The 15,305-nt window shown below is 39.7% G+C and overlaps 1 protein-coding gene across 22 annotated transcripts in view; it reads right to left on the bottom strand.

Moving 5' to 3' along the window:
- Window positions 1-15,305, bottom strand: part of ZNF638 (zinc finger protein 638) — a 143,745-nt gene that overhangs the window by 86,375 nt on the left and 42,065 nt on the right. For 7 of the 22 annotated variants that reach the window (XM_086323864.1, XM_086323872.1, XM_086323869.1 and 4 more), the window contains exon 1: window positions 4,128-4,239. The exons of 3 other annotated variants lie outside the window; for them this stretch is intronic. Coding sequence is in view for 2 of the 19 variants with exons in the window: in XM_086323873.1 (XP_086179999.1) it covers window positions 9,814-9,966; window positions 11,936-11,950 (168 nt within the window). In the remaining 17 variants the exon portion in view is untranslated. Of the gene's footprint in view, window positions 1-2,271; window positions 2,395-4,127; window positions 4,240-9,813; window positions 9,967-11,935; window positions 11,989-15,305 lie in introns of those variants that run through there. 12 more of the 22 variants (XM_086323863.1, XM_086323871.1, XM_086323868.1 and 9 more) reach the window with 5 other exon arrangements.

The following is a 15,305-nucleotide window of genomic DNA, read 5'->3' as shown; positions in this document are numbered from 1 at the left end:
GCAAGTTACTTTCAAAATAGTTCAGGGAAAAAATAAGGGTGTGTGTGCGTTCAAGCATGCAAAAGGACAGAGGGAAGGGAAATCGGGTATTCCCCTGTCAGCCAGCATTTTAACTCATTCAAAAATAGTTAATGACCCAACACTGGGCTACCTAACATCTTAGTTACATCCTCAGTCAAAAAAGGACTATAAGTAAGTATGGCTACAGGCAGAAAACTGGCAATGATAAAAAAAAAATCAGCCCTAAGCACTTTTTTGGATTTGGCTATTCTTTTTCTACATCATGTTCACTCCCTAACTATTGACTGTTAGTCAGACCATTATGCAATCCATAATAATCTGATCTTTGGGGAAACTTCCACTGATCTGAAGACACCCACCCTACTACGAAGGGTGCCAGCAAGTGATTTCATGCAAAATTGGGTAACTCCCATAAATAAAATTTCCGACTAACACAGCACAGTGTTTTTTTAAGAACTCAGACCCTAGACTCAGTGCTTTAATTCTGATCCTGGAGTGCTAAAAATGTGAGCCTCAGCAAGCTGATTAACCCATGACTCCACGTACTGTTGATGTAAAAAATGATTAAAATTATACCCCCTGACATGCAACAGATGGCTCAAAAAATGTTACATTAATAAACAAAATGCTTTACTTAAGAAGCAGGTAGTTATCTTTCATTAAGACCTAGATAATTTCCAAAAATATCAATACGGTGGGGTAGCATGTAAGAAATAAATGGGGAGATTTGAATAATTGACTGAATATCTGACATTAAGGAATTATTATTACTTTAGGTGTGATATTCATGTCTTTTTCTAAAATTTTAGAGAAAAATTCTGAACTATAAATTAAGGAATATGTCATAGGAATTGCTTAAAAAAATAGGGTGGAGAGCAGAGACAAGATTTACTTATAATTGTTGTAAATTTTAATTGTTGCAGCTGGGTGATAAGTATATAATACTTTCTGCTTTTGTAAAGACTTAAAATTTTCCCTAATTAAAAAAAATTTTTCTAACAAGTGAGGAAATTAAAAAGAATAGAAAGTTGGTAACAGTCACTCATTAGGCAGAGACAACAAAGAAATCACCTGAAAGTTTAATAAAATGGACTAGAAATGAGGCAAGGGAAAAGTATGAAAACTTAAAGACTGTAACAATAAATATATTTTGGTATTTATTTAAGGGGCTCAAGAGTTGAAAAATAATCCAAAATATAAGTTTCCCAAGGTAGCACTAAGAAAATATCAAAATATGCACACCTTAAAAACTCCTTCTCCTAAACTCCCTGAACTTTTTTCTTTTCAATACAAAACCATTACTCTTGATCTTCACTGATCATTAGAGCTGTGTTTTATTTTATACCTTACCTTTTCCCTACCATGTCTTTTTCCTTTCCATTACTCTTATTTTCCATATACCTATCTTCCTCTCATTTTCATTTCAATCACAAATTTCAGACTACAGTAAATAAATAAGTTGAGGCAGTGAAACAGTAAGAAAAGCTAAACATAAAGAAGGCTTACTGGCTTTAGCCACAAGTATAATTACTTTCAGTTTGGAGGATCTCTAAACCACTTCAACATTCAGTGGCTTGTTTACTTGCAAAACACCCCAAAATATGTTACTGGGTACCCAGACTAGAAGCACTGTTTCTCAGTATATAAAGCATTTTATTAATCATTTGGACAGATTTTTTTCCAAACCCTGATCAGTATACGTTAAGTCATAGGAGCAAAGCATGATTTGGACCCCAAAGCCTGTGTTCTTACCCAGACTCTGGCAACCCTCAGCTGAGTTCATTCACCCGACCTGTGAGTATCTAACACAAACTAGGCATTGAGACAGATACAAAGATGAGCCTAACAATCATATAAATAAATGGTTACAATTTTGATACGTGCTTCAAGAGGGGTATACATAAAGTAAGAGAGGTATACATAAAGTTTATAGATGAACAAAGTATTTTAATGAAACATTAGATGATCTTTCAGCTCCAAAATTCTATCAATTTAACCTACATTCTTTAAGCCTCTTCTTTTTATTAAGAGGGACTATCTGCAGGTTGCAATTTTCTATCAAAAGATGCTTCCAAAGCACCTAAAAATTTGCAGTAGTAACAACTAACATTTATTAAGCACCTAGTTATGTCTCAAAGGATAGGGGCTTTTCACACATTTTCTCCCTCACAATAATTCCAGGCAGGAAGCAGTATTATTACCACTTTACAGACAAGGAAATAAAAGTTCAGGAAGACTAAAATAACTTACCCCACATTTCACTCAGACAGTAAGAGGAAAACTGGGATTCGAAGCCAAATCTTCTGATTCCAAAGCCTATTCTCTTTCCACTAAACTATTTGTCTCTCATTTTCTTTCACTACATAAAAACAAAATTTCCAGAGATGACCTTCTTAAGAGCACCCAAGAGAAAACCTTTAAGACAGCCATGAAATACAAAGTGATCACTGATTCTAAGAAGCATTTTTAAAACCTGAGTATCTGCTGTATACACCTTCCATAACAAAATAACACATTACAGTTACAAAACTAAAATATAACCAATACTCAAGGTAATAGATATGTGTGACATAAAGCTAGTAATAAAAACGGATGAGATTTTGTGATTTCTTCCAACTGTTTTATCTTTCCCTCACTTGGTTTCAACAACCAATCAAGGGAATGGTCCAGCATATTTTAGTGTACTAACGTGTTAATTTTTAAAGTGTATATTATTTAAGTGTCTATTACATAAAATATGTATATTACATATTATTTTAAAGTGTATATTACATAATTACTTAAAAGTGTATATTACAAAGTATGGGAATACAAAATAAAGTGTATATGAAATGTTGCCAAAAAGAAAAAGAATACAACATAAGCCCACTAAGTCTAGAATACCTCATCAACAATATTTAAAGCTATGTTGAAATAATGTAAATTATGTGTTCATTTTTCTGTATAAATTTCATTAACCTCATTTTTGTAAGTTTTTTCAGTTTATCAATTTTAATTGTAAATGAGCCAACAGACATCCTTGAAAAATACATTAACCCTTTACAATAAAAAATTTTGTTTGCACAATTCCAAAGCTGGTTAGAAAAAGAATTTAAACCAACGTAAGTCGCCGGATCCCTATAACAAATTTTTTTCAGAACTCCTCCAGATTAAAATAGTATTCCCCCCCCAAATTTTGCCTAGGAGCAAAATTTAAGATTAAGAGGAAATAGCTTGAGGCAGCCTTCACTGTCTAGTTCAATTACAGGTCTTGTAATAATAGAAGTCTCCCTCATTCAGTTATCTCAACAGAAGATCTGTTTCAGCTGTCCTCAAGGATTCTCGTATGTGGTACACGTTCTCCCCCCAACTTGAACAGAACGGGCCCAAGCTAGGAATCACTAGCGATCCGCATTCTCGATTCCTCTGAGAAATCTGGAAGTAAGTATCAGAGCAGTTCGTGAGCCCTTCGTATCCCGCACAGAGACGACATTCTCTTGGCTTTCATTCCCGCACAAGGCAGGCAGAAGAAACCCGGACCAGCCAAAGCCGCTACATCGTACGCTCCCCCTTCACCTCAGCTCCCCCTTCCCCAGCCCCGAACACAAACACGTTCTTCTCCTCCACGCTTCTTATACAATGTCGCTCGCTAATGGGCTCAGCTCGAGCTCCACTGCCTCTCCTCCGGGCCCGACGGGAATGGTTCCTCCCTCCGCGAAGCTCCCTCACCACCGCTTCCTCCTGTCAGGCCTGGCGCGGCCCGGCCGGCCCTGCGCCGATGGGGAAGGGGCAACCACGGCCTTGCCAAAGGGCTGTTTTCGTTCCTCCGCCCAGTGCAAACGCGTCAGGCGGCTCTTTCTGAAGCAGGGTCCTCGCCCCGGTGCCCGACCTGCCCCTCCGGAGCAGTGCGGTGAACCGACGCTGTGGCTGGGGAGCCAAGCTCCCTTCCCATCCCGGGGGTCCCCCAATCTCCTCCCGCCCCCGCCGTCAGCCCGCCGCCATTTTGTGCGCAGTCGCTGCGACACAGATACAATGGTCGGCCTGGACCGTACAGGAAAGGCTCAGGACCTCCACGCTTTGGGCTCCCGCCTTCCAATCCCCTGTTCCCCACAAGGCAGCCGTCCTACCTATGCCTACCCGACTAACCGCCGGATTCCATTTGCGCCCCACAGTTTAGCACTCAGCCTCCAGTCTCGACGCCGAAGAAGCTACCGCCTCCAGAGAGCCGCACGCATGCGCGTCTGCCGAGCCTTGGCGAGCCCTCATCTGCTGCCCGCGCCTGCGTACCCCCAGCACATGGTTCTCCCGTAGACAAGAGAAACCGACCAGCGAAACTTGGTTCCGGAAGGGGGCGCTCTCGCGTGTGTTACTCCAGGCGTCCCTGGCAAAACTCCTGCACCGGTATCAGTGCCTCTGCGATTCCGTGCCTGTCCAATACTATCCTGTCCAAATCATGAGCATATGTAAGACCTGCATTGTCCCACCTCCTCCATTAAGTCTTCCCTGATCATTTTTGCCTTCAATAATACATTAAAATAAATAGTACTCATCTGGCATTGGATATTGTAATGCTTTGCCTGCCTTTTATCCTCTATATAAAGATATAGAAATAGATATATACTTGCAATAATGCGAGGTCTATCACAGCCACTGAAAATGTCAGGAAATATGAATTCAATTAAATCTTATTGAGGTAAAAGCTTAACACTTTAAAGGTCCTTTCTTGAGTTGTTAAACAATAAAAATACCTACCTAATGTGGTAAAAGAGGCTTTTGAACTGTGGTGTTGGAGAAGACTCTTGAGAGTCTCTTGGACTGCAAGAAGATCCAACATGTCCATTCTAAAGGAGATCAGTCCTGGGTGTTCTTTTGAAGGAATGATGCTGAAGCTGAAACTCCAGTACTTTGGCCACCTCATGCGAAGAGTTGACTCATTGGAAAAGGCCCTGATTCTGGGAGAGATTGGGGACAGGAGGAAAAGGGGACGACACAGGATGAGGTGGCTGGATGGCATCACCGACTCGATGGACATGAGTTTGAGTGAACTCCTAGAGTCGATGATGGACAGGAAGGCCTAGCCTGCCGCAATTCATGGGGTTGCAAAGAGTTGGACACGACTGAGCGACTGAACTGAACTGAATTGAATGTGGTAAATACTTTTAACCTTTCTTTTACCAATTAAAAACCTTGGGTTGAGAGAACCTGAGTAACTTCTCAACGTAACTCTACTTTGTAGAGTTCAATCATTGGCAAAAATTCAAAAAAATTCAATCATTGGCAAAATCTGGTCAAATTCACAAATCCTGCCTTTTCAGTTCAGTTCAGTTGCTCAGTCATGTCTGACTCTTTGTGACCCCATGAATCGCAGCATGCCAGGCCTCCCTGTCCATCACCAACCCCTGGAGTTCACTCAGACTCAATGTCCATCGAGTCAGTGATGCCATCCAGCCATCTCATCCTCTGTTGTCCCCTTCTCCTCTTGCCCCCAATCCCTCCAAGCACCAGAGTCTTTTCCAATGAGTCAACTCTTCACATGAGGTGGCCAAAGTACTGGAGTTTCAGCCTTAGCACCATTCCTTCCAAAGAAATCCCAGGGCTGATCTCCTTCAGAATGGACTGGTTGGATCTCCTTGCAGTCCAAGGGACTCTCAAGGGTCCAACACCACAGTTCAAAAGCATCAATTCTTCGGTGCTCAGCCTTCTTCACAGTCCAACTCTCACATCCATACATGACCACAGGAAAAACCATAGCCTTGACTAGACAGACCTTTGTTGGCAAAGTAATGTCTCTGCTTTTCAATATGCTATCTAGGTTGGTCATAACTTTCCTTCCAAGGAGTAAGCGTCTTTTAATTTCATGGCTGCAGTCACCATCTGCAGTGATTTTGGAGTCCAAAAAAATAAAGTCTGACACTGTTTCCACTGTTTCCCCATCTATTTCCCATGGAGTGATGGGACCAGATGCCATGACCTTCGTTTTCTGAATGTTGAGCTTTAAGCCAACTTTTTCACTCTCCTCTTTCACTTTCATCACGAGGCTTTTTAGTTCCTCTTCACTTTCTGCCATACGGGTGGTGTCATCTCCATATCTGACTTTATTGATATTTCTCCCAGCAATCTTGATTCCAGCTTGTGCTTCTTCCAACCCAGCGTTTCTCATGATGTACTCTGCATATAAGTTAAATAAGCAGGGTGACGATATACGGCCTTGACGTACTCCTTTTCCTATTTGAAACCAGTCTGTTGTTCCATGTCCAGTTTTAACTGTTGCTTCCTGACCTGCATTTAGGTTTCTCAAGAGGCAGGTCAGGTGGTCTGGTATTCCCATCTCTTTCAGAATTTTCCACAGTTTATTGTGATCCACACAGTCAAAGGCTTTGGCATAGTCAATAAAGCAGAAATAGATGTTTTTCTGGAACTCTCTTGCTTTTTCGATGATTCAGCGGATGTTGGCAATTTGGTCTCTGGTTCCTCTGCCTTTCCTAAAACCAGCTTGAACATCTGGAAGTTCACGGTTCACGTATTGCTGAAGCCTGGCTTGGAGAATTTTGAGCATTACTTTACTAGCGTGTGAGATGAGTGCAATTGTGCGATAGTTTGAACATTCTTTGGCATTGCCTTTCTTTGGGATTGGAATGAAAACTGACCTTTTCCAGTCCTGTGGCCACTGCTGAGTTTTCCAAATTTGCTGGCATATTGAGTGCAGCACTTTCACAGCATCATCTTTCAGGATTTGAAATAGGTCAACTGGAATTCCATCACCACTAGCTTTGTTCGTAGAGATGCTTTCTAAGGCCCACTTGACTTCACATTCCAGGATGTCTGGCTCTAGGTCAGTGATCACACCATTGGGATTATTTTGGTCATGTAGATCTTTTTTGTACAGTTCTTCTGTGTATTCCTGCCACCTCTTCTTAGTATCTTCTGCTTCTGTTAGGTGCATACCATTTCTGTCCTTTATCGAGCCCATCTTTGCATGAAATGTTCCCTTGGTATCTCTAATTTTCTTGAAGAGATCTCTAGTCTTTCCCATTCTGTTGTTTTCGTCTATTTCTTTGTATTGATCGCTGAAGAAGGCTTTCTTATCTCTTCTTGCTATACTGCCTTTTGGATACCACCAAATTAATATCAACTCCCCCGTTTCTAGCATCAGCTTTACCTAGTACCCAAGCAGATGTACGTCTTTTATTCACATTAAAACTAGCATAGAAAATGCTGAAAGAAAAGTCTTTTATAAAATATCTTACTGGATATTCATTTCATACTAAAAATTTTGATAGAGGCAACAAGCCAAAAACAACAAAGAAAAAGCCAAGCTCTCCCAAAACTCCAAATAATCGAGGTTCAAGTGTGATTATTTCCTTTCATATATTTCTTTATATTCATATAAACATACACAAACATGTTATTTGCGTGTAATTGGAAATGTTCTTCATTCTTTTTTCCCCAAAGATTTACACCTTAGCCTGCTGTTTGCTTTCCTGATTACTGACATTTCTCCAAGTAAATCATATAAATTCTTTTTTAAATAGTTGCATAAAATATTCATAGTATAACTCACCCATCAATTAATTCAACCTGTTGAACACTGAAGTTGATACTACAAACATTGTTTTATACAAACAGCCTTACCAACTGATATTTTTTATTTCCAAAGGCAAGAATCCCAATAGTGAGACAGCCAGATTAAAGGAGATAGATAATTTAATTTTACTAGATATTGACCCAACAGTTTTTAAAAAACTTATATGAATTCCCATTGCTATTAAATATGTTAACAAATAATCATTCTCTACAACCTCACTTCTTTCTCTAAACTCTAAAATAGTTTAAAAAATCAATGGACCTGTCTGCTCTTTAAACTTGGTAGAATTCACCTTTGAAATACCTCTTCTGGCGCTTTTTCTAGGGGTTGCTCTTAAACAACTTTCTCTAGATATTTTAAGACATATAATAATTTGGCTAGAATTTCTCTCCTGCCTCCACAATCATTCTTGTCATTTACATTCTCCTAGAAAAAGCATCCATTCCATCTAAGTTTTCTTATTCATTTCCCTAGAGTTGGGTGCACTAACCTCTTATATTTACTTCCTTTATGTTGCTCCTTTACATGGCCTTATTTCTATAGCACTTATCACCTTCTAACATACCTTATGGTTTATCTCATTATTTCCTACCTATCTCCCTCCACTAGAACATGAGCTCTATGATGTCAGGGACATTTGTCTGATTTTTTTACTGCTTTATCTCTTGATACCTAGAATGATACTTGGCACACAGTAGAAAATCAGTGTATATCTGACGAAAGGATGAATGATCCTGATGAGTTTTTTTTTTTTTTAAAAGCCCTTTTAATACACTTTGTATTTCTAATGAGCTGACTGTCTCTTTTATAAAGAGCTGGTGCTTGTATACAAGGAATATAACCCTTTGTCAAATATGTCGCAATTGGTTCCTCCTCATTGACAATTTTTATTTCTTAGTGTCTTTTGCCATTATAAAATTTAAATGTAATCAAATTTGTCACTTATTCTGTTATGACTTCTAAATGGTGTGGGCGTTTTGTTTGCTAATTGTTTGCTTTCGGTCTAAGAAGCCTCATCTCACCCCCCCACCCAACCCAAAGCATATACACACAGAAATTATCCAAAAATTCTTCTAAAATATCTATATTTTTGCTTATATTTTTATAACTTTTTTACATTTAGACATTCAATTAATCTAAGATGAATTCTTTGTATGATAAAAAGTAGCAACCTAACTTTGTCTTCTTCCAAATGTATTACATCAACCATGAAGTTTCCATACATTAAGTAAACAACCATTTCTCCCTTCTCTGCAATTTCTTCCCTTTAAAAAAAATGACAACAAATTATTAAATTCCTATATATGAAAATGGATTTATGGCCTCTCTAGTCTATCCTATCAATCTTTTTGCCTACCTATGGGCCAGTGCCATTTGTTCATCCACCAACTGATCCAATAAATATTACTCGAGGGCCTACTCTGTGCCAGGAGCCCTCTGGGTACCAAAGTATCAGTGGCAAACCAGAAAGCAACACTAACTCCTGCTCTCATGGCATCTCCAGCCTTAATGGGAGGGACAGACAATAAAGTAAGTATGTAGTATATCAGATGGTGATAAGTGGTATGAGGAAAAACAAACATAGAAATCAGGACATAGGGAACCAAGAGGTGACAAAGGCTAAAATTTAAATAGGATGGCATCATTAAGAAGGCAACATGTGAGCAGAAACCTGACTGAAGTGTGGGAATTAAGCATAAGCTGCAGAGATATTTCGGAGAAGGCAATGGCACCCCACTCCAGTACTCCTGCCTGGAAAATCCCATGGATGGAGGATCCTGGTAGGCTGCAGTCCATGGCATCGCTGAGGGTTGGACACGACTGAACAACTTCACTTTCACTTTTCACTTTCATGCATTGGAGAAGGAAATGGCAACCCACTCCAGTGTTCTTGCCTGGAGAATCCCAGGGATGGGGGAGCCTGGTGGGCTGCCGTCTATGGGGTCGCACAGAGTCAGACACGACTGAAGTGACTCAGCAGCAGTAGCAGCAGCAGAGATATGTGGGAGGAAGAGCTTTCCAAGCTTTCAGTGTTTTACATTTCACTGAGGTGTTTCACTGAGGTGAAAGCCAGCTTGGCATATTTGAGAAACAGCAAGAAGGCTAACAAGGCTGCAACAGCATGAGTAACTAAGGAGATGAGTGGAGGGAAACAAGGAATACTGGTTTAAGCTGCCATAAAATACCACTGGCTGGATGACTTAAACAACAAGAACTTATTTTCTTACGGTTTTGGAGGCTGGAAGTCCAAGATCAAGATGTGGACAGGTTTGATTTCTCCTGAGGCTTCTCTCTTTGGACAAGAAAGTCGGCCACCTTCTTGCTGGGTCCTCAAGTGGGCTTTTCTCTATGCCTGTGCATTCCGGGTGTTTCTCCCTTTTCTTAAAAGAACATCAGTCATAATGGATAAGGGCCCACCCATCTGATCTCATTTAACTGTAATAACCTCTTTAAAGGGAAATAAGGCAAATAAGGAAAATGATGAAGCAAGGGGCTGGGTTATGCTTTCAATAAGGTAATCAGAGAGGTCCTCCCTGGAGAGGAGAGAGCATGTTGGGTGTGTTGGAGGAATAAGAAAGCCAGCTCAGCTGAGGTGACAGGATGTAGGGGAAATTGAAGGTGGAGAGGTATCAAGGAACCAGATAATGCAAAGCCTTATGAACCACTCAAGACAATATAAAAACACTGAATAAAACACTAGATTAGGAACTGACCTTTCTAGTCCCTGCTCTGATACTAAACTCATTGAGTTTCAATCTCTTTAAAGGGAGGGGACCAGATTAGCTTGCCTATTAAGATGTGTCTGGAAATCTCCTATAAACTGAAGGATGCTCATCAATATTCATGGCAAAATATTTTTTCAATCTTAATGTTGTTTAGTCTCTAAGTCATGTCTGACTCCTTTGTGACCCCATGGACTATAGCCTGCCAGGCTCTTTAGAGTCTACTATATTCATGCTACTCCAGGATTTCATGTCATCTAGTCTCCTTGGACCACTTACAGATATTCTCATTCCCATCTAAAAATGTCTAATATCGGAAAAAAAGCTATCCTACCCCATATCCTCTTCTCACCTACACTCTATTTTACAATTCCCCACCCTCTTATTTTACCCACTCTGTTTTCTGACTGGTCAGACAAGTACGGAGCAGCTCTATCCAGAGCTCAGCTTCTGCCCGTTCAGCACAGTCACAGCTTAATGCCTAAACGTATTAGAAAAAGAATAGTCATCACAAACATATCCTGTGATTTGTTAACATAAATGGGGCTTTGTTTCAATGACAAAGAATCTCATCGCCATTTCATCTCAATTGCAACTATCCTAATAGAATTTGGAGGCAACCATTGTCTTTAGAATCCAAATCTAACTACTGGGATAGACAAGGGGCCATGATGAAAATTTGAGAAATCCCACACCATTTCAGGTCCTGCAACAGAACAAAAACATTGAGAAAACATAGTTCTTACTGATACTTGAATTTTGCAGGATTTATGCCAGACTGTAAGTTGTGTAGCCAAGTATAATATATAGAGAATTGTAGAAACTAACTCAAGAAAACTAGATATTTTTCTGAGTTTTTATCATAGCTAATGCAATGGTGAACTGAAATCTGTTTGCCTCTTCTTAAGATGGTTTCTAAATCAGTCCACAAATTCTTTGATACATTTCACTTCACAAAGGGGAGCCCAATTCCATTTCCTCTGAAGGAAGGTTCGATTTACCAGATTGTTTCTAATGAATAGAATGTGGTACAAGTGATGCTATGTGACTTGCAAGGCTAGGCCATGAAAAGAGTAAACTCTGACTGACTCCCTTCTCTCCTTGGATTACTCACATTAGGGAAAGCCAGAGAAGCCCATAAGGAGAGAAATTAAAGCTTCCAGCCAACAACTTACCACCAAATTGGCAGCCATTTCAGGGAGCCAGTTGGGAGACAGAACCCCCAGCCTCAGTGAAGCATAAATGACTACAGCTTAAATCAACATCCTGAAAGCACCTTCATGCCTGAATCTAAGGAGAAACTGCCCAGCTATGAATTCCTGACCCATAGAAATGGTAAGGATTTAAAAAAAAAAAAAAAAAGTGTATTTTTGTTTTGGGCCATTAGGTTTCAGGGAAATTTTTTATGTAGCAGTACATAACAAATGCCTTTGTTATCTGAAGATTAGGGTCTCAATTCATTAAAAATACAAATCAAAAGCATATCAGTCAGTGAACAAGCACCTGGGATTTAGAAATAACAGGATTTTGATTTGAACTCTAAGCAATACAAAGAAATAGTTTCCTCATGCAAAAAATATAAGAATAATCCTTTACCTTCAGGATTTTCATCTTATGAATTACTTACCACTTTATTTTGCATGTGGGCTTCCCTGTTGGCTCCGACAGTAAGGAATCTGCCTGCAATGCGGGAGACCCAGGTTCAATTCCCTAGGTGGGAAGATCCCCTGAAGAAGGGAATGGCAACCCACTTCAGGATTTGCCTGGAGAACTCCATGGATAGAGAAGCCTGGTGGGCTACAGCCCATGGGGTCACAAAGAGTTGGACACAACTGAGCAACACACACACACATATCTCTGTATAAATTCTACATACCAGCTACAAAAGCAACTCAACAAAAAGGTCCATTTCAAGAGTGGAAGCATGAAGAGTTCTATAGACATACTCCCCAGTGAACCAAACATACTGGCAAAAATTATTTTTAAAGACAATAATTTAAATTCTATGTAAATTGCTCTAAAGGTACATGGCAAATGAAGAAACATATAAGAAAATCTACTAATTCTTGGTAAGAAGTGAAAGTTTGTGGCACTTTACCCATAACCCACTCACTTGTCACTCCCACCAAGCTCATGTGATGGAAACTCTACTCTAGGTTGTACTGACAAGAAGATGGGCCTCCCTCTTCCCCTGACTCCAAAGGGATATGGCTTCCCCCACCCCCAGAAGGATGAGCCGCCAACATTTCTTTTCCCTCCTAACTCTGTGTAACAGAGAATAAATTTTAGGCAAGTGCAGCATAGAGGTTTAGGGCTCCCTTCTTAAGCCCAGACCACACACATAAATTGGAGGCTCAATCCCAGATGAAGAAGGCCTAAGATACTGTGGCCCTAATTGCCCTTGTCCCAAGCTATTGGTGGGCTTCCCTGGTGGCTCAAACAGTAAAGAATCTGCCTGCAATGTGGGAGACCTGGGTTTGATCCCTGGGTCAGGAAGATCCCCTGGAGAAGGGAATGGCAACCCACCTGGCAATTCCTGCTTGGACAATTCCATGCACAGAGCAACCTGGTGGGCTACAGTCCATGGGGTCCTGAAGAGTCAGACGTGACTGAGTGACTAATACTTTCACTTTCCTTCAAGCTGTTGGCAGGACAGAGACTCGACTCCAGGAAGACCAGAGGCTACCGCCTCACCCAGTGATCTGCTCTTAAGCAGGGTTGTCATTCCAAAGAAGTGGGCCACTGTCCCTAACACCTGCTCTGGCACAGTGGCTCAGAAATTTTGCCCAGGTAGAAAGGCAGCCATAACAACAGAGAGCTCTTAATCTCTCCTAAGAGGAAATGACTTTATTTAAAACAGTATAGAGAAGTTCAAGCCTAAGCCAATTTTTCTATTATCTCAAAAATAATAGAAAAATTGAGTTAAGAAATTAAAAGGAAGTCTGATAGCTTCAATAATAACAGCAAGCTAAACTGTTAGGTCAGCAAGTTTAACAGAGAGAACCAGTGAAAGAAAAAAGCTAAAATAGCCTTCTAGGGACAGAAAACATGTCAAGAGACTAGTCTCAAAAAAGTACGTTAGTAAAGGAGGCCAAATTTAATTGGACCAAACTACAAAGAAATTTATGTCCCAGGGTACAGACAGAAACAGCAGAAAAATCAGCCTAAAATCTGGGTGTGATACCAATAGAGGCAGACAGCTTAACAGAGAGATCAGGGAAAGACACAAAGTGAGCCCTGCTGAAACACTGTCATCGCAGAGCAATCTGTGCACACTGAAGGCTACAACCTCTGAGGAGCACGTACAGAGTCTGAACATTACAGGGGCAATAGATTTCACTAAAATAGTTAAGTCACTAAACAATTAAGTAGACAAATAGCAACAAACAAGTCCCTGGGGAGAGGGCTAATCAGTATCCAGATTCACTACAATATATTATCTAGAGGGTCTAATTTTCAACAAAAAAATTACAAGACATACAAAGAAACAGGACAGTGTGCCTGACTCTTACATAGGAAAAAAGATAGGCAACAGAAACTGGCTACGAGAGGGTCCAGGTGTTGGATTTAGCAAGATTTCATAATAATCATTATAAACATATTGAAAGAGCTGAAGAAAGCCATGCTAGAAGTAGATAAGGGTATGACAAAATTGCAACAAGTAGAGAATGTCAATAAACAGAGAGAAGTAATTTTTTAAAAAAACTTACATTAACATTGTGGAGGATAAAAAGTGCAGTAAGTAAAATGACAAGTTAACTAAAGGGGTTCAATAACAGATCTGAACTAATAGAAGAAAGAGTCAGCTCTCTTGACAACAGTCATTGTTGCTGTTATTGTTGTTTAGTGGCTAAGTTGTATCTGACTCTTTGTGACACCGTGGACTATAGCCTGCCAGGCTACTCTGTCCATTGGATTTCCTAGGCTACTGGAGGGGGTTACCATTTCCTTCTCCAGGGGATCTTCCCAACCCAGGGATCCAACTCACATCTCCTGCACTGGCAGGTGCATTCTTTACCACAAGCCACCAGGGAAGCCCCTTGAAGATAGACCAGTGGTAATTATGCAACTCAAAGAACACAGGAGACAAAAGGCTGAAGAAAGATGAACAGAGCCTCAGAAGAATGCTGGATACCAGTAGGTGCACCAACATATGCATAATGGAAGTACCAGAAGAAGAGAGAGGAGATAAGGAGCAGTTAAAAAAAAAATTAAGATATAATGTCCAATGGCTTCACAAATTTGATGAAAAACATTTAGTCAACACATCCATGAAGCTCATCCAAGTAATATAAATATATCCACATACAAGCATATCATTGTAAATATGTTAAAAGACAGAGACAAAAAAGAATTTTGAAAGCAGCAATACAAAAATGACTCATGGCATACTGATTTCTCATCAGAAACAATGGGGGCCAAAAGACAGTGGAATAACACACTCGAGTGTTACAGGGAAAAAGTTGTCAACCAAAAATCTTATATCTTCCAAAATGAAAGTAAAATAAAGACATTCAAAATAAAAACTGAGAATCTGTTGCAAGAAGACCTATCTTACAAGAAATGCTAAACAAAGTTATTAAGGTGGAAAACAAGAGACTGCAGACAGTAATTCAAATCCTCAGGAAAAGGAAAGGCACCAGTAAAGGTAATTATGAAAGACAGTATAAATATTTATTTTCCTTTGTTCCCTTAAGTGATTTAAAAATCAACTTATAAAAGAACCGTTATATAATTGTATGGCTGACCTACAACACATAGAAATGTAATCCATTTTGATAATAATAGAAGAAAATGAATGAAAGCAAATCTGTATTTCAGTAAGGTAATGACACCAGGTGGTAACTTGAAAACACAGGAACAAGTGAAGAGAACCAAAAGTGGTAAATAAGAAGGTTACTATAGTAAATTCTATAAATATAGACTTGCTCTCCTTTCTTCTCTCAGCTTCCCTAAAAGACATAAAATTATATAAAGTAATATTTATAACACTGTAT

The sequence above is a fragment of the Bos grunniens genome, chromosome 11 (assembly GCF_055505025.1).
Source record: "Bos grunniens cultivar Pamir isolate PY7600 chromosome 11, Bosgru_T2T1.0, whole genome shotgun sequence".
Taxonomy (NCBI): domain Eukaryota; kingdom Metazoa; phylum Chordata; class Mammalia; order Artiodactyla; family Bovidae; genus Bos; species Bos grunniens.
Note: the sequence above shows the minus strand (reverse complement) of the source record. Positions and strands in the feature narration are given on the sequence as shown.